This window comes from Enoplosus armatus, chromosome 6 (genome assembly GCF_043641665.1).
Source record: "Enoplosus armatus isolate fEnoArm2 chromosome 6, fEnoArm2.hap1, whole genome shotgun sequence".
NCBI lineage: Eukaryota > Metazoa > Chordata > Actinopteri > Centrarchiformes > Enoplosidae > Enoplosus > Enoplosus armatus.
The window spans coordinates 4,858,159-4,882,623 of NC_092185.1; the positions used below are offsets into that span (position 1 = coordinate 4,858,159).

General features: G+C 41.5%; 1 protein-coding gene across 12 annotated transcripts in view; it reads left to right on the forward strand.

Moving 5' to 3' along the window:
- The window catches only part of cadps2 (Ca++-dependent secretion activator 2), a 111,125-nt gene that overhangs the window by 47,021 nt on the left and 39,639 nt on the right, over positions 1-24,465 (forward strand). For 4 of the 12 annotated variants that reach the window (XM_070907522.1, XM_070907525.1, XM_070907531.1 and 1 more), the window contains 6 exons: positions 4,517-4,704; positions 13,317-13,418; positions 16,457-16,520; positions 16,854-16,978; positions 18,074-18,197; positions 20,061-20,069. In XM_070907522.1, the coding sequence (XP_070763623.1) occupies positions 4,517-4,704; positions 13,317-13,418; positions 16,457-16,520; positions 16,854-16,978; positions 18,074-18,197; positions 20,061-20,069 (612 nt within the window). Of the gene's footprint in view, positions 1-4,516; positions 4,705-13,316; positions 13,419-16,456; positions 16,521-16,853; positions 16,984-18,073; positions 18,198-20,060; positions 20,070-24,465 lie in introns of all 12 variants that reach the window. The other 8 variants (XM_070907530.1, XM_070907528.1, XM_070907533.1 and 5 more) reach the window with 3 other exon arrangements.

Consider the following 24,465-nt stretch of genomic DNA (forward strand, 5'->3'; position numbering starts at 1 on the left):
GATGGCGCAGTGGTTAGCACTGTCGCACGGGAGGTAAAAGCTGGTTAGAGCGGGTCCCTCCGTCATGTCGAAGTGTCCTTGAGCAAGACACTGAACTCTTAAGTTGCTCCAGATGGAGACCAGCACCTTTGCATGGCAGCTCGGTCGCCATCGGTATGTGAATGTGTGAATGTATGGGTGAATGAGACTTTGGGAACCGTGAAGGTTGAAAAGCGCTATACAAGTGAGATCAATTATATTTGATAACTTTGGAAACTCTGGGATCTCCACAAGAATTTGAAATAAACGTCTGTAGATTTGAGCTTAATTGTCAGCTGACGAGTGTGATAGCCAGCAGCCAGTCATCGTCCCAAGACCCCGCCAACCCCACCCCCACCCGCCCTCCCTAAACCTCTGACTCATAAAGCAGAAGGAAAAGGGTCATAAGATCATGGAGAATGAGCACTGAACTGGACAACATCTGAAGACCAATATTTAGCTCTCAACAGCCTTTCAGTCCACAGAACTGTGTCGTAACTCTGACCCACTTTGGTTTCCTGTCTGATTTCAATTTCGAACACTTAAAACACCTCAAGACACCTTTGTTTCGTCTCTCCACCTGTAGTTTTGGAGGTCGAGGACGCACAACTTTAATAATCTAATATAATTACTCGGATCTATGCATCCACACGGTTCAGCCTCACCCTCCTTTAAAGCATAAACAAAGCTTAAATGCCTCTGTCCATTTTGAAAGAGCAGCAAGGGACAGACTTTTACATTTGTTGGGCTGACCCAGCTGTTTCTTGTAAAACATGGCCACGCACAGTTCCTCAACCAGGAGGTTTGGACCCCCACATTGTCCCTCAACCTGCAGACTGAACAGTTATTTTAGTTTTTTTTTAGACTGATTTATTTCTGTACTTTCATATATTTTTCAATAAATGAGTTGTCTCCATGCTCACAGAACACGTAGTACTTTATATGTCGTGGAAATCTGCCTGACAAAGCGACGACTCTCTGGCTGTTGGGGTCACAACATTTTTTGGACCAGAAACTGATTTCATGCGAGATGAAGTCTGAGAGGTAAAAACCCTCAACATTTGACTCTCAGCCGAGGTGTCTGTTGCTTCAGAGCCACACGCTGCTTTCACTTTTTTTTTGTTGTTTTTTTTGGGTCGTGTCATTCCTCAGAGGGAGGCGGCGGACGGTGGCGCTCTGACATGGAGACGTGCAGCCGCGGCTGACGGAGCTAACGAGGCAGTCGGCTCGTTAGCCGCTAATTGAGCGGTCAGCGCCAAGACTGGAGTTTGCCATCTGTTTGTCAGAGAGGAACATCTTGTCGCTTCACGCCCGTCGACAGGCCCCTCTCTCTCTCTGTGGTGTGATATTAATAGCTCGAGCTCACAGACGGACAGAAAAATGAAGAAAGAAAACGACAAACAAACTGAAGACTGCAGGGAAGGGGGGCGAGGAGGGGGAGGAGGGGGGGAGACACTAAAAGGCCTGCAGAGGAGGAATCTGCCAGGTCCAGTTGACCCTGACGGGAAGCAGCATGTCAGCGAGAGTCTACATAAAATACTGGAAATAATGTTGTCTAATTTCAAGTCCTTAAATTATCTTTGATACAGTTAAACATACTGAAATCGTTTCTCAAACTGCCACGTTCATTTTCTCATTTCTTCAAATGATGAAATTGGTGGAAAGCGTACACTTTAATTATAATGTACAACATTATCAGATCTGATTCACACGCAGGAGACCGGAGTTCAACTAATATTAATCTTAACCATCCCAGAGTTGCAATGTGCACATATTAACAGCGTTTAACATAATGCTGGTTTTTGCAGAACTGTCAAATATCAGTGTTCTTGTGTTTCAATAGGATTGAAAAAAACTGAAAGGAAACGGCAACAGCTGAAATATCCCCCCAAATGTTTTGTGCTTTGCTTTTTCTCATTTTAATTCCTAATTTTTTTTTCTTTAATGATCAGCATTTACCATCAATCACTTGTGAATGTCAGCACAAAACTGAATCAGTGATTATTTGCTTCCACCAGTCTGTTCAAAACTTGACACCCTGAAAACATGTAAAAACAGATATATCTTCATTTATTAGCTGATTAATTAAAATGATCCTTAAATGCGAATTAGAAAAGCATCGAGATGAGAATGAGAGAGTCCAGACGCTGTTATTCTGAGTTCAAAATAGACTCGACATGTTTCATGTGAAATGTATGACTCCTCCTCCGCTGACAAGATGTTTTATATTCAATCTTCTACACCGTTTAACATTTAAAGTTATGACTCAGCAATGTCTTCTTAAAAAATGATCTTGTTTTTGAGGATAGGACCGTTGTTGAAATTGAAATATTAAGTCGTGACATTTCTGCAACTTTTTTTTTTAACCCAAAATGTCTGCAAAAGAAAAAAACTCAGACATGTGGTTAAAAAACAGAATAAACTGTACACTTTACAATTTAATATGCTCAAATTTGTCAATGGGATATATATGAGTGTAAAAATCGCTCCATTAAAATACAGTCTTGGTGTGATTTTTAAGTCTCTTTCATCTTTCAAACGGCAGATAATCTGCCACCTTCAGATTATCGGCAGATGAAGCTGTTTCTTTGCAGCTCGTCTTGTCTCCTGAGTCGCCTGTCGCCGGGCGGAGAGGAGCAGACAGGAGTCGTGTGTGTGTGTGTGTGAGAGAGAGAGAGAGAGTGTGTGTGTGTGTGTGTGTGTGTGTGTGTGTGTGTGTGTGTGTGTGTGTGTGTGTGTGTGTGTGTGTGTGTGTGTGTGTGTGTGTGTGTGTGTGGCGTCAGCTCAGTGGAGGTGCTAATTTGTTAATGTTCCTTCCGTGAGGAATCTTAATTAGCGTTGTAAGTTTCATGCCTAATTTAGTGATTACGTGCAGGATGAATGAACTAATGAACATCTCAGGATGTTCCAAATCATGCCACACCTTTCTGTTTTTTTTTGTTTTTTTTTTACTTCAGCAGAGAATTAATAGTTGAAAGGTTCACCTTTACACTTCTCTGTTTAACTGTGGTAAAGTATTGAGGATTTTTATTGAGTTTGTGGAGCCAAAAGGTGACTGATGTTGGTTCGAGCCTGTTTGCGTCTCCCATGGTAACAGGAAGCTGTGCAGGAGGTGTCCTGGTTATCTCTCAGGATGGAGTGGAGTTTATAACAAACTGCTGTTCACGTTTACCAGGTAGCTAACCTTCTGATGATATGATGGTGTCTTACTCTTTAACAAACGTTTCAGTCCGCACGCACCCCAAAATTGACATGCCTGAAACAAAATGTCCACTGGTCTTGAAATCTATTCATCACAGTCATAATCCTGGTCTCTTCTGACAGGAAACTCTTTGGAGTTTACTATCAAAGTCAGATTTAGTCTTAAGTGATGCTGAACCTGATTTCAGTTACAAAAAAATGTTGTTGTTGTGTTTTTTCCCCGTAACTGTTTTGATTTTATTGTTCTGTTTCGTATGCACTCTTAATAAGCAACTGTTGTCGAAGTTAAGGGATATGACTTTATTCCACTTTTAACGAATAGTTCAGCAGAGCTCATGCGGGCAGCTTTGCGTAGGTTCGTGTCAAATGTCACCATTAACAATCATCAGATGTCCCACACAGACAGTAGAAGACGCAGTCCTGTACAGTGCAGACCTGGGGAGTCTGCACTGAAGATGGGGGAAGTGGGACAGTCATGGTAGTGTGACTTTGAGCTGGGATGCACAACACCAGGACCCTGTGGAAACACTTACAACACCGTCCAACACTCTGGTCCAAAACAAAATATCTCCACAGCTACTGGTCAGATGTCCTGCTCCTCAGAGGAAGATTTGAATGAACCCATGACCTTTCCTCCGGGTGCCTTGGGGGGGGTGAACAGTTGGTGAACTCAAAAGTTCGACTGAGTCCACTTCGAGGCTGAGTCATACTGCTCCCCATGTTCAGTAGACTAATGATGCATGAAATTGTATTCGTAGAGAAAGGCCACTTTTTCCTTCCTTTCTCTTTAAACCTCATGAAAAAGTGATCTGTGTTACAACACAAACTATGAGCCGTGTTTCCCCAAATGTTGCATCTCTCCCTCCTTGTCATCTTTCAACTATTACTAATAAAGGAAAAATAATAATAATAACGATCTACTGTCTGAGTGCCAGCTTTAACCTGATAATAAGAGTGCTAATCAGAGTGCTATTGGTCGAAGCTAAAGTGTTCATGTTGACAAATTGCTAAGTTAGGTTCAGCTAGCTAAATGTTTAAATGTTATATTAAAAGCTAATTCTTATGGTTTGATGTTATAGCCGGAGTAGAAAATTAAAAGATTGCTCTAAAACAAAAAATAATTTCAGGCCAGATGTAACAATAAATGAAACATGTGTTGGACCTTCATGAAGTTATCCGGCAGACTGGATCTGGCATCCTTGACGGTAGTTTGATATACCGGCTCTAAGAAGGACTTTAGACTGCTTTTGCTGTTACATATAGTGTGACAGGTCTGGTGTTTGTGTTTCATCTTCAGGGTTGGTTCAGTCCCGGTCAGGTGTTCGTCCTGGATGAGTACTGCGCTCGGTACGGCGTTCGAGGCTGCCATCGCCACCTGAGCTACCTGAAGGATCTGATGGATTATTCGGAGAACAACGCGCTGGTCGACCCCACGCTGCTGCACTACAGCTACGCCTTCTGCGCCTCCCACGTCCACGGAAACAGGTACACACCGGCCAACACTGACCCGGTCTCGGGAATCACTGGGGGTCCAAATGCCAAATTTTTCTACAACCTTTCTCACCATCCTGTCTAGTCAAACTGCTAGAATATTCATAACGGATCCATTATATTACACTTTAAATTGAACGCTCACTGTCATTGTTTCAACAGGAATTACGTCACATTAAGATATTTGCAGAGTAGAGGGTGAACGTTCTCTTTAGTTAACTTAATAAAACATATTTTGAAAACGAACAATATATGGAAACTTTATGTGTAAGACAACAACTATCTCAGAACAGCTCTGTGAACAGACTGTAATTTGACCTTTACATTTATTCTGTATAACTTCACTGAGCACAGATGCTCTTTTTCAGCCGCACAGAGGCCAAATCCAACACTTACAGACTCCATTTGTGGCACATAATTGTGAGGTCTGGACTGCTGAGTGCGGTCCAAGACCACATTTCATCAAGTTGAAGCAAAGGGCCATAAGTTCACTTTCTGCAGAGTCCACTCCGGGTGCAGATTTCACCGGACTTTGTTTGTAAGAATTGATAGCAATGTGAGTGTAAATAAGTAGTTGTGATAATAATAAAACAAAGTGGGTCCAATAAGTATAGATACAATTTAGATTTATAGCATAAATGTACTCTATGTTTTTGAAGACTTGATAGAAACAAAGATAATCTGACCTTTCTTTGTTCCATCCGCTGATGAAGACTTGGAAATGTACTTTAAAGCTATGGCGCTAAAAGCTAATAAGTGAATTGAGAACTATATTGTAGTTCCATTCAGATAAATACTCAGACGTGGATTACAGGTTCGAGAACTCGGCATTGGATGTATTCACGGCAACAATTGAGGATTTGAAGCCCCCATCACATTACACATTTTTATCTCTCACCGATTTGACGGTTAACACTTCAGACGTGTCACAGTACACTCTCCGAGGATATTATATTATCATTATATCCGATGTCCACCACGAATAAATGTCCATAAATCTGCGTAGACGTCAGAGAAAAAAAAGACACCCCTTATATTCTCGAATTTGCCTGAGAATCATCAAGTTTTCTTTAGTATCAAAGTAATCAAGTGAAAGTTGTCTGTACACCTTAATTCAGCGTACTTTTAAAGGTGCCAATTTGCCAAAAAGTAAACAAATATAGGCGAAAAAATAAGTTGAGCTCAAGCTGTTGGCAGGTGATGACAGGGAGGTGTTGGAGAGGCAATTTAATTTAATAACCACTTGGTTGTGATTAGGGAACAATCGTTTTCTTGGACCAAAAGAAACCAACGTTGACGAGCAGCAAGCTCCCGTGTTAAAATGTGACGATGGAAGAGAGTCCTACAAAAAATCCTAATCTCCTACGGCAGCTATGTCATTTGAACGTAAACAAACGCCGGTTTTGGGCAACTGCTGAAACAACTGATTTTCTTGACAGAACAGCCTCTTTACAGCCTCGGCTAAAGCTCCGCTTTAATCACCTTCAGGCCTCCGCTGATGGCCAGTAAAGTGCCCAGATATGAGCAGCAGCAGTGTCTTTTAGCCACTTGTTGGCATCGGCGTCGCCCCAGCAGTTCAGTTCTCCACTTCACTCCCAGCATCCCCTGCTTGGCTCCCTGGTAATTACTGATATCTGTGCTCTCTCTCTTTGTCGACTCATTTAGTCAATTAGAAAGCGTAATGATTAGCTTCTCCAGCAAATCGCCAGATATAAATTGGGGGAGGAGAGAGGTTACTGGAATTGGCTTTTTGTCAGTTGGAGCTCTAATTTGAATAATTGATGCCCATTCAGGGCTCCTGGAGCTGCCTGAGTGGGTGTGGATGGGAAAAAGAGGTTTTGGATGGCTGGCAGGCTCGGAGGTGGAAAAAAAAAAAAACTTAATTACAGAACTCAAGTTTTCCCTGGAGGGCTGCTCAAAGAGATGAAACTACGTCAGGAGGCAAAGAGGACAAAGAGAGACGCCACAGAATGATCAACAGGAGAGTACTTGACTAATACTTCAAGGCGATATATTCAGAGTCTATCAGAATGTGCTTTTCTTAAGAAAACACTCAGTTTTGACTGAGAGAAACATGTTGGACCTTGGTTGAAGATGTAAATATTTTTCTGACATGTGAAAGCCTCCCACACACACTTTTAACCTTCTGTGCTATAAGATCAGTTTAGTTATTTGGTCATTTTGTCATTTTTTTCCCTGTAAATTAACACCTAAAACAGGTTATTTCCTCTAATTCACAGCAGCATTCCTTTTCTTAACGCTAAAGTTAAAGAAACTATATTTCTTTGTGTGATGAAAGATTGTATCCATAATTGTAATTTTTCAAATTCAATATCCTATTATCTCCACTTCTGCTCGCTGTGCTGTGTTTTTCAAAGTAACCACTTTTACTACCGCATCTATCCCCTGTTGTCCACTGGTCTGTTCTTCAGAAGATTTTAAAATAGTTTAGAGTTATTGATTGAAAACACGTTTGCAGTGCATTTGTCTGTCCTGGTTTGATGACTGCACACTGCACGCTGTCTTATCTTTATTTTGTATCAGTATTTCCTGAATAATGAATATTAGCAGAAGGAAACCACCATCAGGAGGATTCACAAATTTCATCCACTTGTATCCGGAATCTCATTCATTCAGTCACAAGTTCATGATCATAGGTGAGGGTTGGAGCGTAGATCGACTGTCAAATCAAAAGCTTTGCCTTCCGGCAACAGCAGTTCGGTACCGATCCACCTTTCGATTTTACCCTCACTCGTGAACAAGATACTTGTCAAATCGCCTCAACGCGTGACCATGAAGGTCATGGTCTGATGAAGCCAACAGAACCACATCATCTGCAAAGAGGCACCTGGACATCCTATCCATGAAAATCACAAACGGGATTTGATGAGAAGGGACAACCCTGGCGGAGCTCATCAGGCCTGGTGTGTAAAGATAGCAGAGTGGAGAAAAGAGCCACAAGCTCACATGTCCTGCTAGCCGTCTGATATCCACAAAGCCGAGTGTAAATGCATCCAAGAAGCATTGGAGGTCTTTCCAAGCTTCAAAATCTTTACTCCCAAGTGTTACTACGTCAGTTAGCGCTCGGTGGAAGTGTCCACTTGCCCTCCCCTGTGATAATGGCAGCTGAAATTACACTGTGATGTAAACAAAAGTGTATTCAGTTGTATCTGAGGTTTATCTGGACCTGAGAAATGAATAGTGAATGTGGCAGTTAAGACCTGCTGTGTTAATCATCAAGTATTTTGTGCTGCAGGATTTGATGGAACAACTAAACCTGAGCAGGTGAACGAGCTGTGACACTTTGATTCGTCTTGAACTGGTCTGTGTGGGTGTGATGAGACGGGTGTGTTTGAACTGGAATCAGGGTTAAAGGAGCATTACCAGAGCCGGTGGGGTCCGCTCGCCTCCCTCTCACCTGTCACGTCCGATCTCCTCCTCAACGAGCCATCTACACCACACTGGCACAGGATGTGACAGGAGCTTTTATGTCCCCCAACCCCTCACACAACAACCCCCCCCCCCCATCTCCAGAGAAGTGATGGGGGAGGAGGAAGGTGACACAGTGATCACCTGCCACTGCTTACTCTCCTCTCCACACCTCTTAAGGTGAAGTGGCGTCCACCCCCGGTACCCCTGCCACGCCGCTTGGTGAGCTCGACTCATGACGACTCTTGTCAACTGACATCAGAACCGAACAGCCGGAAGGGTTTGGTGGATCCCTCAGGCGGATATGGTACTTATCGTTTACACTTGAGCCACATCGAGTGTAAACACGCAAACCTGAATCTACAGGACCCACCCCCACCCCCCCTTCCTCTCCTTGGGGCCCCCCTCGGCCCCGGAGCAGCGCTGACAGCGGCCTCGCCTCCAACGCGCTCGCTTCATTTAGCAGCAACAATGTGTCTGAACCCCGACAAGCTGTCGTATCGCTCCCCACTCCGCCGTGTGAGCCCAAGCATGAACACACATCTGACTGGATTTAATGGCACAGTGAGGAGAGCTACCAAACCAAACACCACACTCTGTCGGGTTTTTACGCGCTCGCCACGTTTTGCGTCTGGCTTCCTGCCAACTTGTTCCTCGTCCGATTTGTTTTCTGCCGTAATTCGATTCAGAGGAAGTGGAGGGTGTCAGGGACATTTTTGGGCGGAAGATTTGAGTGTCACGTATTGTTTGAAAGCTCTTGATGAGCTTTTTGTGATGGTCAGACAAAAATATTTCAGCTTCCAACACGCTGAATTGATTTGAGTAACCACCTTCACCCCATTAAAAAAAAAGAGATCTTTCTGTGTTTTAGTGTTCATTCTTCATAGTTTTCATAGAAATGCAAATCTACTGAAATGGTGCGTTCATGTACAACCTTATTGAGTCTAAAAAAAAGACTTCTCCAGTCAGTCAGCCATGAGAATGTCATTTGAAATGTCATCAATAGTTTGTGAATTTTGATCTAAATGTACGTGTTTGGTAAATGTTTTTAAGATGCTTGTTTGTGTATAAAATCAATTTTCTGAGCCTCATTTTTCATAGGAGAGGGAGGAAAATTTTGATCTTAGATTTGATTAAATATTCAGCCTGAATAAAGAATAAGAGAAAATCTTAATAGAAAAAAAGCAACTTTTGGTAATCCATTAATCGTTTGAGTCACTTTTCAATCATTTTAAATTATATATTATTAGTATTTTGGGGATTCGGACTGTTGGCCTGACAGAATAGGACATTGGAAGATGTCACCTTGGACTCTGGGAAATAATGATGGATATTTGTCAGTATTTTATTTCATAGGCAACTCTGTTAATTAAGAAAATAATCGGCAGACTGATAATGAAAATAACTGATCTCTATGTTTCAGTCCAACAACATCCATTAGGCAATTAATTGAAGGTTTTAATGAAATGATGAGTGTTGTTGCACTGAATATGTAATACACTGAACGTGTTAACAGTGTGCACAATTCTTCACCTCTGGTCTTATGCTCTAAAAATAGTAAAAGTTCAGGTCCACCCCTTTTACACTGAATCTATAGCGTAACAAGTAACATGAGAGCTGCAAAACTGATCAGTCAGTTTTATTTTCTGCCACCTTTCTGCACACGGAAACGAAAACTGATTGTTTGAGGAAGGTGAACAACTCGGGTTACGGGACAGCTGGCATTAACTGTAAGGGCTTGGAGCCTCGGGCCATCCATCCCTCCATCCCTCCATCCATCCATCCATCCATCCATCCATCCATCCATCCATCCATGGAAGACCTCGCTCTGACCACAGACTTCACGTCTTCATTTGTCCGTGCAGGGGCCCGGAGCTCAGCGAGGCCCTCGGCTGCTTCATCGTGAAAGCCAGCTTTTCTTGAGTGAGCGCACACACTCCTCCCAACAACTGTGCTTTATGTTCCCTCAGGATTAACTGGTGCTTGTTAAATAGGGGTTGTGGGAAGTGGAGGGGGTGTGATGAGGGGGTGGTGGTGGGGGTGGTAATGAATTGACAGATTTGGGGAACAACAGGGTTTAGAAGTTGTGCTAACAAGTGCTGTTGTGCAGAGAAAGCTGCCTCTCATTACAGAACAAATTGAGTAGAGTGGAGCTGAAGAGAGGCGCTGATGTTCCCACACAATACATGACCACTTCCTGTTGTCATCATGCACCTCATCCACAACCTCCACCCTCAAAACACCACCCTGCTCTGAAGAAATATATTTATAATATATTTTGTCTGAAAAAGAATATGAGCATACAAACTAAAGTTGTTTTTGTTTGTTTTCATGTAAATTATTTAACTTATTTTTAATATTTAAACTTGTATTTTCTAAAGGCAGGTTCACACATTTTAGTTTATATTTTTTGAATTTTGTTATGTAATTAAATTTGAGTTAATTTACTATTTTTTATTTCCTTTTTTATTTGATGTAATTTATTTTCATTTCAAGTAGCCCTGCTATATGTTCTTTTATATATGTTGTTGTGTTATTTTATCTACTTTATTGACATATTTATAATTTCAATTAAAACATTTTTTTCATTATATCTGGGATTACGTGACACATAATACTTTAGCATTACATATACATAAATCAGTCACTTTGTTTTATTTTTTCGGCCGCATCGTTTGTTCATTACGTCTCACATGTATTTTCTCTGTGCTTAACATAGATGTTTATTCTCAGCGATTCACCTTCCTGGTTAAATAACGTTATTATTTTCAGAATTGTAATTCACAGGAAGTTCATCAGTGGCTGTTCAGTATCCTCGTCTCACCTGACTCCCTCTCTGCAGAGCATCAGACTTTCTGCTGCTTCTCCTTTCTTGTCAGGTTTTTTTTTTCTTTTGCGACTTTGGAGAGCCAGGAACACGCCGTGAGGAGCTCAGCAGAGTTGTTGGTACTCGAGGCGCGGCGGTCAGGGGCTGAACCAGTGAAGGCTTTTATAAGAACAACTCATTAACAGACAACCTCCTCGCTTCTTCCCTCCAGCGACCGCAAGTGCCGTTTGGAGAGGGTGCTTTTCTCTTTCAGCTGCACAGAGAAAGCCCAGAAAGTCAAGGCTGGTCGCTCTGGGTACTGATTGCATTTTTTTCCCTTTTTTGCCAGAGTGCCTATTCAGACGAAGGCAAGAAGGGAATGAAAGCTTTACAAACATTAATGAAGCGCTCAACTAACAGTTTTTTCTTTGTCGACTCTCCTCCTGCCGGCCGGATGAGTTGTGGAGGAGGAAAAGAAGCATGAGCAGCTCTCTGTTTGATTGGTTGACTTTGAGGTCAGTGTGGAGAGTTTGGCGCTTACTCAGTTAGTTTGGTGAAAACAAGCCAGTCAGAGCGAGAAAGAAACCAAAGACAGAAAAGCAGTCTGAGCTGTTTTCTAAGGCTTCACGTTTTGTCTTCATATGAAAAAACAAATGAAGATTCCTGCACTGACTTCACCTCTGTGCGTCTCTGCTTTCATGATGTTTAGGACCTTTAGCTGGTGCAGGGTTCTTACTTATAGAAATGTCTCGGTATTTGCAGTGAGAAAGTTTTGATAAAGAAGATTTCTGTGCTCAACTGTCAACAGCATACCGAAGATATTGTTTCGAGAGTTCATGTTTGATATTTCAAATTCTTTGCTTTTGTTTACCTCAACTGAGGAGAGAACCAGCCCTTTCATTTGAAACAGGCTCAAATTCAATATAAAGTATATTTTATCACATTTTTATGCGGACCTGCTATATACTAAAGAAATACTTATTGTCTATGTTACTTTTGTTGACAGAAATACTGTTCTCTTTTACAAATTCATTTCCGTCGCTTCTACTTGCAGTTTCTTCGATCACTGTTAGGCTGTCGTCGATGAAATTCAATGTTTCACATTAAAAGCCTTCCAACAGCTGGTATATAATCCCTCCATTTTCTCGTAGGCTTTTAAGAAAAACCTCTGCAGGATGTTGCACTTGGTTATATTGTTGGTAGCTTAACAACAAATTTAAAAAATAAGTATTTAATAAGCGTATTTAAAAGAAATTATGTCTTCGTCACAGTTCAAACGTCCACATGAAGCAGAGCATCTTTAAGCCGTCTGTTCTTCAGCGCGCACATTTCAACAGTGTGGGGGAGTAGCAGCGCTTCAAGTAGCGATGCTTCTAGTTCAACTACGTTTCACAGTGGTGGTCGGGTGCAGATTCGTCAGCTTCGCCTCCCCATCTACTGATGGCAGGAGAGAATGAAGCAGCCGGTTGGTTCGACGGTACGGAGCAGGAGGCGACCGACGGCCCACCTGGCCCGAGTGATGAGAGCTGGTCAGCAGGGTGGGAGCTGGTGGTTGGAGCCGGTCTCCTTCACCTTCCCGGTCTGTTGACCTCCTGCTGCAGCAAGGCCAACCAGCTAGAGAGACAAAAATAGTCATATCACATCGTACACATCCTGTTCAGTCTTCAATTCATTTTGTGATACTGACATTTTAAAGTAATTTAACCAACTCAACACATTGACAGAGGGGGAGGAGTGAAATTACAACTTAACTTCATTTGGATATTGTATAATGTGATGTAATGAATATGCCAATCATTTACCAGACTGAAGCCTCTGACAACTGAATTAACTTGTTTTGTAGTGTGTTTGATGAATTGCTTTAATTACAGTAGATCCTGCTTGTAACACGTTGTACAAAATAGCACAAAAATGAGATGTTGCTGGAAATGAACTACTGCCGATGAGGAGTAGCTTGTAGCTTCACTAGCTACAATTTCAAAGTGGCCAAGTTTCGCCAGAGTTTTTTGTGTTTTACAGGATATTGCATGTAACAAGTTTGCAGCTCATTTCTTATCAATGTAGTATCAAATACTTTGTGTTTGTACTTATTTTAACACTGTACGCAGCTTTATTTTGTTAACTGAATAGTGAATATTAGCAAAGGAAAAACAGTTGCATTCCCTCTTCACAGACTTGAGAAGTGGCATTAAAATACATCCCCCCCTCAATGTTTATTAGTGGCCGGCCTTTTGTACGTTTGTGCTGGCCATTATTTGGTCATCCTGAAAAAGCGAACTACTTTGTACCTTCAGCCTATGATCTGTAGCCAAGAGGTTAAGATGAAAGTCAGCTGACTGTGTCCTGTGTGTGATTTTGTCTGTTTCGTCAGGCCTGATGGGATGGGGACGGTGACCGTGGAGGAAAAAGAGCACTTTGAGGCCATCAGGAGTCGCCTCATGGCCCTGCTGGAGAACCAGATCACACATTTTAGGTATGAACACCTTCTCGTCAGAATTACATAACAACAACAATGTTGTGTAAGCCATTAGTTTAAAGATATCTTGTTCCACCTGAATACAATGGAGGTGAATTGAATTGTATCCTGGTTATGATCAAGTTTTTGGAGTGTTGTATGTGCAGCCAGAAGAATTTCTTCCTGAACTGTTGAGGTAACTCAGTGGAAACCAATAAAAGACCGACAGTCAGAAACGTGGATAATGTTAAAATCATGTAAACAGAGACATGAATAACCGAGTTTCTCCATGTAAAAGTTATATCGCTGATATTATTAAAACCAGGATAGTAATGTGCATGTAAACGCAGTCAATATCCTCATTTATTTATTTATTTTATCAGTTTATTTGTCAGGGATAATGCTCTTTAATGAACGTCTAACTCTAAGTGCAGAGGAGTTAAACGTTTGATTCCCCTTTATCCTTTTCTGAATGTCTGCATGGAGAGTTACCACCGGAGGGAAGAGAGAGAACATGTTGAGTTTAGTGTTTTTTGTAATTTGGGTTGACTGACCCTTTTTAAATGCAGGTTGATTTGATGAATTTGCACTGCTTTGCCTCCTAACGACAATGTAACTTTGATATGAATGCAGGCTGTAATGGATTACACAACTCAAGCAAGCTTTGAGCTTTGATAGATTTTTATATGAAAATGAATGGGAGACAATGGCTGAATGGAATTGTGGGAGAAATACATCTTAACCTCTAACATACATCAGCGTGTTTCGCTAAATGCGTAGTTTAACATGTAAAACCACCGGTATGCTCCTTTAACTCCATCATAATGAACCCAGGCAGTCTGGGTATTTTTAGCCCCATCAGCAGCACACAACAGGTGCAGGACATGCGTCGACGGCGGCTGATGAGACCTCCCTGCATCTGCGTGCTGCTATTCAGTGCCGCCGCCGCCGTGTGAACGCATTGTGAGCGCGGTGTGAAAGCGACAGCCCCGAGACCTTGAGCAACACTTGTCTGAATGGACCTGTGCCATTAACTGTCCTGAAGCCCGGCTCTTTAAACCCTTCACGCCTGAGAGGGGTCCTCCATCTGGCCCCAGAGAGGAGAGGAGGGGCCGGGTGGGGGGTGGCGGGGGGGGGGGGTCGATCAGCGGGAGTCATTACTAACTCACCTCAACAAGAGGCTAATGCTGGTAAACAATGGCCGGGACAATGCTGGGATTATGCTAACGTCCCCCAGACAAGAGCAGGATTTCCACAGTTTAGTTTAGATTAAAGCTGAACTCACTCAAGATTCATTTGAGGTTTTACATTTTAACAGCTGCGCTTCTTTACTGCCTCTAATGATTGTGATTATTAGTTCCTACACAGGAAGGAGATTATCTAAAGATGACCCGATCACTGTTTGGTTTTACAACTAATTATTCATATTTACTTTTACCCACCAACAGTTGAGTCTCTCCACAACTCTTTTACTCTCATTTTACACCACTTGGCCAAAAGTACATGAACATTGCAGCCATATGTGGCACTCGAACATGAGATTTTAAAACCATGGGCATTAATCTGCTGCTGTAACAGCCTCCACTCACTGGTTTCAGTCTTTCCACCAGATGTTGGAACCTCTCTATTGACTTCCCTTTATCTCTTATATGACGTTTAAACATCTGCATTTGATTCATTTCCATTCCCGATGGAAACACCAGCATCCAACTCTGGTTAGGAGGGTGATCGTGAAGGAAGGTCGACTCACCCTGTCTCCTATAAATTACATTTATATATCACTATATGAGGTCCGGATTACATTGTTATCAATGTAATGAGGAAACATTTTTGATGAACGTATCTGCAAAACTATTTTATTTTCCCACAGTATCCACTCGCAGCAACTAAAGCATTATGAAGCACCACACTGGACGTGCTGACTCTATTAGCATTTAACTGAAACCACCATCTTTCTCTAAACTTAACCAACTCGCTTTTGTCGCCTAAACCACACACCAGGACTCAGGATATGAACCCTGGTCCTCTGCTTTGTACTCAGAAAAACATTCTCACTCAACACAATCCAGGCAGCAAATTAATGTTTTTCACCAAATGTTTTAGTCAAAGCAGAATAGTAGAATTTGAATTTAAATTTTTAGGAGACAGGGTTGGGACAGGGACAGGGCTCGTGTTTGACCCACATCAGCCTGAAAGAGTTATTACTAATTTTGTGTCCGAGAAGAGCTTTAATCAGATATGCAGCTGAAAAACACCCAGATTACTTAAATAATATGCAACGAATAAAACTGAACTATTGTGAGCACTCGTGAAGCTGTAACTCAAATAGTTTTGGTATTTTCATTTAACGACTGGCTGAAATTATTTACATCTTTGCCATTGTAATTGGTGATCACTGATTTCTTCCTGCTGACTTTGTTCTGTCTGATTTATTTTCTTCATAAATGTCACATATTGATTCATATAACTTAAATGTTCACATATCACTTGTGTTTTCCTTTTTCCTGTCCTTCTATGTCAGAAGCCTTTGAAACACATTGCATTCAATTCGGGCCTTTTCAACATATTCTGCTCTTTGATGGATTTTCATTTTTCATTTAAATGAACATCATGAACTCGTGACTTTGCTTTAAGTATGAACGGAATCTCCAAACAAAGTCCTGCTCGATAATATTTTTAAAAACCCACTTTGTTTTTAGTTTGGTTTTTTTTCGTATCAGTGTGAAGGAACAGAACATCTGCCTGTAGATTTTTGTCCAATAAATGGCTGACCTGCGTGACCGCGTGCCTTTGTTTATTTAGTTCTGTTCACTTGTCAATTAGCGACGTGAAACCCCACTGAACCGCCTCGTCTGCGCTCAGGCGGAGCTGGAGGTGAGAAAAGCTTCCTTCATCAGTGTAATTAGATGAAAGGAGGCAGCCATCTGTTGACGCTAACTGATGTCTTTCTGCCTCTGCTTCCATCTTCCTATTCTTCTTCTTTTTTTTTTTTTTTCATGCAGTTGTCCTTGAGATTGTTTCTAAATGTGATGACCGCCCACGTTATGCATCTGCAGGTACTGTTTTCCCTTTGGACGACCAGATGGGGCCCTGAAGGCAACGCTCTCCCTGCAGGAACGGGTACAGGAACACATTTAAATACTTCTGCATTTCAGATACGTTTCCTGTAAGATTTCATCTGTATCAGAGCAGAAATGTTGTGGGCCCATATTTATCAAGCATCTTAGAATCTCCTGCAGCTCCTGACAGGTTAGGACACCTCTGCAGCTTTCCTAAATATTGGTTAGGTTGATAAAATGCTTTTACTGCCTTTACGCCTGGAAGGGTTCCTTCTCGAGATTTCCTACTCAGAGACGCTTGCTAGCTATAGGAGAAACTGGAAAACGTGTTCTATTTGCTGAATTCCCTGAACCTCATTGAGATGTGGTGGTTGTTGTTGTTGTGTTGTGTCAGGTTTTGATGAAGGACATCACCACGCCTGTTCCTCCAGAGGAGATGAAGAAACTGGTGCAGAAGTGCCTGGAAAAAGCAGCTGGAATCAACTACAGTCAGCTGATCGAATACGCTCAAATCAAGGGTGAGAGTTTTATTTTGAAACATTTAGATGTCAGCGTACAGTTCTCTTGGTACACGACTCCACATCAGTCAGCGTTTCAGTAGGTGTGTTTCCATTCTCCTGTTTTTATACACATTTTAACATAAAAAAAAAAACATTTGTGATAAAGGCTGCTGTTCCTGCTACTTCTTTTACTGTAGACAAAACATTCATGCTGGCACTCGCCATTACAGGCCTTCAGGCCACACAAGTTTGAGTCCAGGGGCGCTCTGGTAGCTCACCTGGTAGAGTGGGCGTCCCATGTACAAAGGCTGAGTCTGTGGGCCTGCACCCTTTGCTGCATGTCATCTCCCACCTTTCCTGTCTCTCTCATCTGTACCTATTTAGGTACATTAAAGGCAAAAGCCCAAAACATAAAGTTTGAGTCCAGACAGGGGTCCGTTTTTCCATGTCACCCCCCGTCTCTATCACAACACGTCCACATGGATCAGAATTAATTCACAAATACATCTGAGGTGAAAGCAGCATATGAAAGTTACTGTTGCCATGGATCAATTATGAGACAATGGGCCCCAGGCTGCAGACATGTAAAAGACCTACAAAGTTATCTAATTTTAAAAAATGCCACTGTCCTGATTGAAATTGCTTTTAAATGTACAGTATTTTAATGAAATGCTACTGTAGCCTCAGTTTTTTTGTGTAGCTGAAGTGAAAAAAATCAACAAATATTGGACTTGATTTGGTTGGCAGATACAATATTAAAAGGTTCTAGTAAGGATCAGGAGCAAAAAGGGGGCATAAGGGGACCGGGGGACTTGTTCAGTAACACATCCATGACTGCTGCACCATTTTTAATGTCGTCTTGTCATGAATATATTCACATAAAGTTAGCTGATGGAAATGTGGAATCATAACTGTTGTTTTATGAAGCAAGGTTTGCCATGAAGTTCACAAGGTAAATTACATATAATTAATGACACTCTAAGTGAGCAGGGATATCAGTGTAAATGATATGGATTAATGGGCCAGCAAACAGTCAGCTGAGGTTTATGGGAAATGTAGTCCTGTTTTAAATGTTTGTGCATAATATGTTTAATAATGTTCTGTCCTGGGTGTTTCCCGCTGTGCTCGAACCTTCAGTGGATGCTCAGGCAGCTCCGGAGAAAAGGCTAGAGGACATGATGCGACTGGGAGAGCTCTGCATCGAAGTCCTGCAGCAGAACGACGAGCATCACTCCGAGGTATGTTATTTCTTTCTATCTGTGCAGTTTGTTTCAGGACGGCTCTGCCTGACACTCAGCTGACATTCAACCGAAGGGTCTGAGGACTGGTCCTGTATGTGGACTTACTGCCCAGTTCAGTTCAGTTGGTTAGACTGAATGAAAAGTTTGGAAACCAGATGAGCCATTTATTATTACTTTTGACCAGGACCTGGAGGCCAAGTCCAGTCTGTTTAATTATTTCAAAAGGCTTTTTTAAAAAAATCTATTTTCATTTAATGTTTTGGAAAGGCTGCAAAAGTGCAGCATCAGGCTATTCTAATTCACCACAGTGTTTCTTGGAGACAACAGAGCTTTTTGTGGATCTTTTTCTGAGGAGTTTAATGCCTAATTGCTATGGCTGATTGCAATTCAAATAAAACCCACAATATTTTCAGTTTACATCAGGTGCATAAAGTGTAGCAGCTACTTTACACGAAAGCCAAGAGCACAAAACGGAACAGAAAAACACTTGCAAACAAACTCCCACACTGCCTAACTTGCAAAAATACAGCCAACACAATACAAACATACAAAACCACCACAGCTGCTGTTAACTTCCACTACAACAGTTTCGCTGCAGGAGAGCAGAGAAATAACTGAATGCGCGTCATCGCGTCGTCTACATTGCACCTCCATGCTTTCATGTTGTAAATACAATAATTATCTGCAATAAAATAGGCAAACCTGACTTGAGTTTGAGACCCCTGGACTAAATCATGAGTTAATCATTGTAGAATAACTTTCACATGACATAATCTCAGTGTTGTTGTGAGTAGCTGAAAGTCTTTTCCGTGACCGCGTCGGATTTATTACAAGAACAGTTGAACTCTGACAGAGTAGCGAAGACGCCACACGTCACTTGATCATTTCATTAAGGTTCTTGATCACTTTTCGCAGCACTGTCCATTTCCTTCCTTTGCCTTTGTTGGCAGCGCACACGCTAAAGTGGCAGATGACAAGTGGCGGCGCTGCTTTAACATCTGCGGTGGAGGCACGATGAAAACAACGCCCACGGCCCATATGCACGCGGCGTTTGTACGCCACGGTGTAAAACTGATCAATCATAGGTGTTGAGACGTGGCGGTTTGATCGGCCCTAAGTGGCAGCGTGGCGCTCAGGCATCTGCTTCAGAGCTATTAATAACGGGCCGCGCTCTGACGCTGCCATGGCGACCGGTGAATCTCTGCTCTGAGCTTCAGATGTGATGTTAACTACAAATTGGATGCTTTTTGTCAGAGCACCGCCGCAAGCTGTCACAGCTTAAATTTAGAGATGAATCATAATTGTTTACTTGGTTACCGTCGGCGTCAACAGTGTTCTCACTTTTTGTTGTTGTTTATTTTTTGTCAGCGTTTCATTACGATGATGTCAAAGTGAAGAGTCGTTTCAGTCGGTCCACACGGACGCCGCTTTCTTGTCTTTACTGTCTTTTGATTGCTTGGAGTAATAATTTCTGTCTGATACAGCTGAACTCCCTAGTTACTCTTCCTCACTGAAAAATAAAGTAAATATTATTGCTTGTTGTTCATTTCCAAACAGCTGGACACAAAATGTCTCCTCCTTCACTGAAAAGTCCGTTCTCAGTTTGTGTGCATGGAGGTTGTCACACTTGTGTAAGTTACATACTGGACCGCGATTGGCTCCAAAGTAATTGTGATGTCACAAAATCCTGCTGGTACGTCCGGGTGTTCAGCAGATGAGTGTGTGGGTGAGGTGGAGGGGGACTTTAATGTTTTTATCTGAAGTGATAATAATTTCAAAAGAAAATCACACTAAACTTGTTCTTATTCATCTGACTGTCCTTTCTGTTTCTCTTCTCTGTTTCTATTCCACCGTGGGAAGGGAAGAGAGGTAAGTTTGTTGTGTGAATGTTTCAGTCATTCTCCGCTCACGTTTCTGTTTTTGTTCTATCATTGCCGGTTTTGTCGGCTCCAGATCCCCATCAGACCCTGTTCTCCATGTGTCACTGCCAACTGTCTTTTTGTTACCTCTGTTGTGTGTGAAGGAATGTGTTTCATGGCCGCTGGGTTGTTAAATATCTTCTCCATTACTGAAAAAACATCACAGAACTGCATCAAAAATGGAGCAATTGTTGTCATTGTCCCGTTTGTTAGATTAAGTGTTAATGTTTTGAGAAACAACTATTCCTCTTAAAAGTACACTTAACACAAAAAAACACAACTCCAACCATACAGAATCATTTGAATATGTCTTGAGTGGTTATAAGGGAGAATAACAGCTTATTACTGCTGAATCAGACACGTGCAGCCATTTCAGCATGTTTTGTTTGGTGGTTTGATCATCGTTGTTGGGCATTTAGAGCCACTGATCTGCGCTCTGATTTGGGGATGGAGGTCTGATCAAACCAAATGTTGAACCAGCAGATGTTGCACTCCACTTTGTTCTCACCACTGAACTCTAAGCTGCCATTTTAGCATGAAAAATAACTGGTAGGAACCCGCAGCTGAAAGGGCTGGGTCCAGATCAGACTCGAGAATGTAGCAGAGTTCATGAGGTTTGGAGAGACGTCTTTGTTTCGGTACACAAAACAGTTTTCATCTGACGCGCAAGAACAAACATGCTAAAAAAAACGACAGTATAAACATGCAGAATATATCAGAAGTAGCGTTTCATGGACTGAGTTAACAAACTGTTTTCCAATCTGGGTGTGAAAGTTCCTTCTTGACTTGAAAACTAGTTTGACAAAATGATCTTAACTCAAGGGTCACTTACGAGATCTCTTCAATAGTTTCAAAGCTCAGACGTAGATCATTGCACGAAGCTGCTGTTAACCTGCTGAAACTGCAGCAGGATCAGTGTGGTAATTAAAACATTCTTCATTTAACCTCAGGTATCAGTTTTAGTTTATATTTTAGAAACTTCTTACACCACATGCTGGAGGAAGATCAACAAACTTCAAATCTAAAAGAAGAGAACAGGCTGCTTGTTTACGTGTTGTTGTTTTTTTACAGGTTTGTTCACATGATGTCAAACTAAGAATGTATAAACACATTTATGGATGAAGAAAATAATTCCTGATGAAAGAGGAGAGAATATAGACTGTAAATCTGCCCTTACAGAGCGCTGTTCAATGTATAATTATTTTTATTTAGCAAGTAAGCAGTAAGGTCACTGCAGCAGTAAACAAAGACAAGAAAGAGGGCATACGAGTCGACCAGGATGAGTAAGAAAGTAAGTAATCATTAAAGAAAAGGCAGTGAAAATAAAAGTGTTCTTGTCGTCTTTTCATTAATCTGTGACTGACTGGTGTTGTTCAGCTGACCGTGTAAAGGATTTTATCGCTGAATGGTAACAAATACCTTCTTTAAGATGAGCTTTCATCTTCAGATTGTTTGTGGTTGAGAAGTGAAGACGAAGAGCAAAGAAAATGCTTCAAACTCATAGTGAGTTGAGTGGTAGTGAGACTAATCACGCAGATTGCAGCACGAAACTCAAACTGGAGACGAAAACTCCAAATTCTTTTCTATTTTTGTATTCAAACTTGCAGATAACTAATCCTCAAAATTTAATTGACACTTATTTTTGTCAAAGTCATGTTATCTTCTTGTTGTAATGCAGTCATGAACAGGATCTGTTTTTCAAGGCCTCTTTTTTCTCAAAAGCAGTGTAACTAAACGTCTGGGAGGAAATCGCTCTAAAAAGAAAACGGATGCAAAATGCTCAGTAATTAATTAAAAAAGTTGTAGTTTGTAGCTAACAGGCTAAAACGTGAAAAAACACAAGCACGGCCAACAGCTTCCTTCATATAAAAACTTGGGTAAAATAAATATAAACAATCTCATTTTAATCCCAATGAAAACAATATAACTTCTGAGCAGAAGTCAGATTGCGGACAGCTGAGATGAAGTCTAACAAACTAACCAGATGAAAAAGAAAACCTCTTCTTCGGCGGTCAAACAAACATAAATAGAATTAGTATTTAAGCAAAAGACAACATGGTTACAGTTAAACAGCAGTTTCATTTTCTGGATAGGTACAGCAGTTCTTTGCCTGCAGAGAAAATCCAATAAATATCTGTAAGAAAATTGTGCACCAACTGATTTTTTGGGGGGAGGGGAAACACTCCATGACGACAAGATCAGAGCCGCAAATTCACATGTTGTAATTTAGTCACATACCTGGTTTAGACATCACTCATCACGGTGCCTTTCTGCTTCCTCAGCTGTGTACTCCGGTTCAAATAAATACAGTCGCTCAGTTTTATGAGTACGCTACAGTACAGCACGTGTGTCTAGGTCCTTTACTTCCACTGAAGGGAAGTCTACAGCATACAATGATGTTTCAGACAGTATTCCTGTTTTTTGGCTTTTAGAAACCCTCAGTGTCGTCTCTGCCTTAAAGATGCTCTCTCAGCAAAATAGAAAATATTCAGTAAAAGACGCTTTTTCACATTTTCTGACAAGCTGTTTGTTGATGGGAGGATATGGAGAAGTGGATGTCCTTGGTGGTGCGATAAGTACATTAGCCCTTTACAACGCCAACGCTCTTCTGTTCCTCTTGGTTGTAAACAGGCTGGAGATTTTTGTGAGTAAATCACTTCTTCCACTTCTCTTTCCATCATTTCTTTCCCTTTTCTTTAATCCCTTGTTTTCTCCTTCATCCTACCCTGTGTTTTCACCCTTCTGTCTTTCTTTCTTCCTTTATTCTTCTTCACTTCTTTTATCCTTCCTTTCTTTTTTCTTTGCTTCTTTTTTTTGTAATTCTTCCCCCTTCTTTCCAGGTTTGCTTGTTTCTTGTTTTCTTTACTTCTTCAAATGTTCCTTTCATTCTGACCTTCTTCCAGTCTTCTTCCAGTCTTTTATTTTTTCCTCCTCTTCTTGCTTTGCTTATTCCCTTCTTTCCTTCCTTCCTCTCTTCTTCTGCCCCTCTTTACTACTTTTCCCCTTGGTTACCTTTTCTCTCCTTCCCTTTTTTGTTGTCTTTATTATAACCTCCTTCCTTATATTCTTCCCATCCCCTGGCTTTTCTTTTCATTCTTTCTCTCTTTCTACCCTTCATTCTTCCCCTCTTTTTTCCAACCTTTCTGTCTTAACTTCTTTCTACTTATCTTCCTTTCTTCTCTCATTTCCCCTCTTCCTTCTCTTCTCTTTATTGTCTTCTTCCCATTATTCTTGCACTCTCGCAAACTTTTCTTCTTCCTGTCTTTCGGCCTCCTTTGTTCATCCTTTTTTTCGTATTGAATCCCCTCTTCCAACCTTTAGTTTCTTTCTTGCCTTCTTCACATCTTTCTTCCACGAGTCCCTTTTTTCTCCCACCTTTCCTACTTTAAGCTGTTCTTCTAATCGTCCTTTATTCCATTCCTGTCCTTGCATCTCCTGTTTCTATACATCTGTCTCTCTGTTCTTTGAATCCTCTGCCGCTTTCTTGTCTCTTTTCTTCTTTTTCTTTGTCTTTCTTGATGGACCAATTGCAGCGTTTATTTACAATCAGCTGTCATTGAAGTTGATGTCTTGAGAAGAAAGAGTTGTAAATGTTGAAGAACCGTCTGGCTGGTTTAATGCTGTTTGTTGTCAGCAACAGGAAACTGAAAAGGCATGTCTGAAAGGATAAGTCGTCTTGCAAGGCCACGAAGGCGAGCCACTACTGTGTCATTTCTGTCTTTCTCCGTCTTAGATCTCAGCCTCTTCTTCCTCCGTTGTACACAAATACCGACCTCCGTGCATCAGCATGTAATTCAAGGCTGATTGCACTTTTCTCTCAGGTGTCCTTTAGCTGTCAATAGCAGCGGTCACCTGAGCGGGCCGACCTCTGTCCGCTGGAGAGCCACAGAGCCTCGATGCAACGGCGACCTCTGGGCTTTCTTTTCTTCTTAAAAGCAGCTAACAGTCTAAGCAAGTAAAAGAAGTCTCGCACCGGCCTCCATTTATTCAGATTTCTGCAGCTTTTAGCAGGTCGTCTGTGTTAATCAGATCAGGTTGTTTTGGTCACCGAGACCTTTATAAGAAATTAGACACACAAACAGGAAGTGAGTAACGCACAGTGCCTATAAAAATAATTCAACCTTCTTACAAGTTTTTCATGTTTTATTGTTCAACAATTCTAATGTGGCTTTTTTGACACTGATCAACAGAAAAAGTGAAAACGGATCTCTACAAAGATATAAATTCATTACATATATAAAATACAGTTTTAGTTTTAGTCTCATAATTGGTTGAATGGAGATCACCTGTGTGTAGTCAAGGGGTTTTGATTGTAGTATGAACACACCTGTATCTGGAAGGTCCAG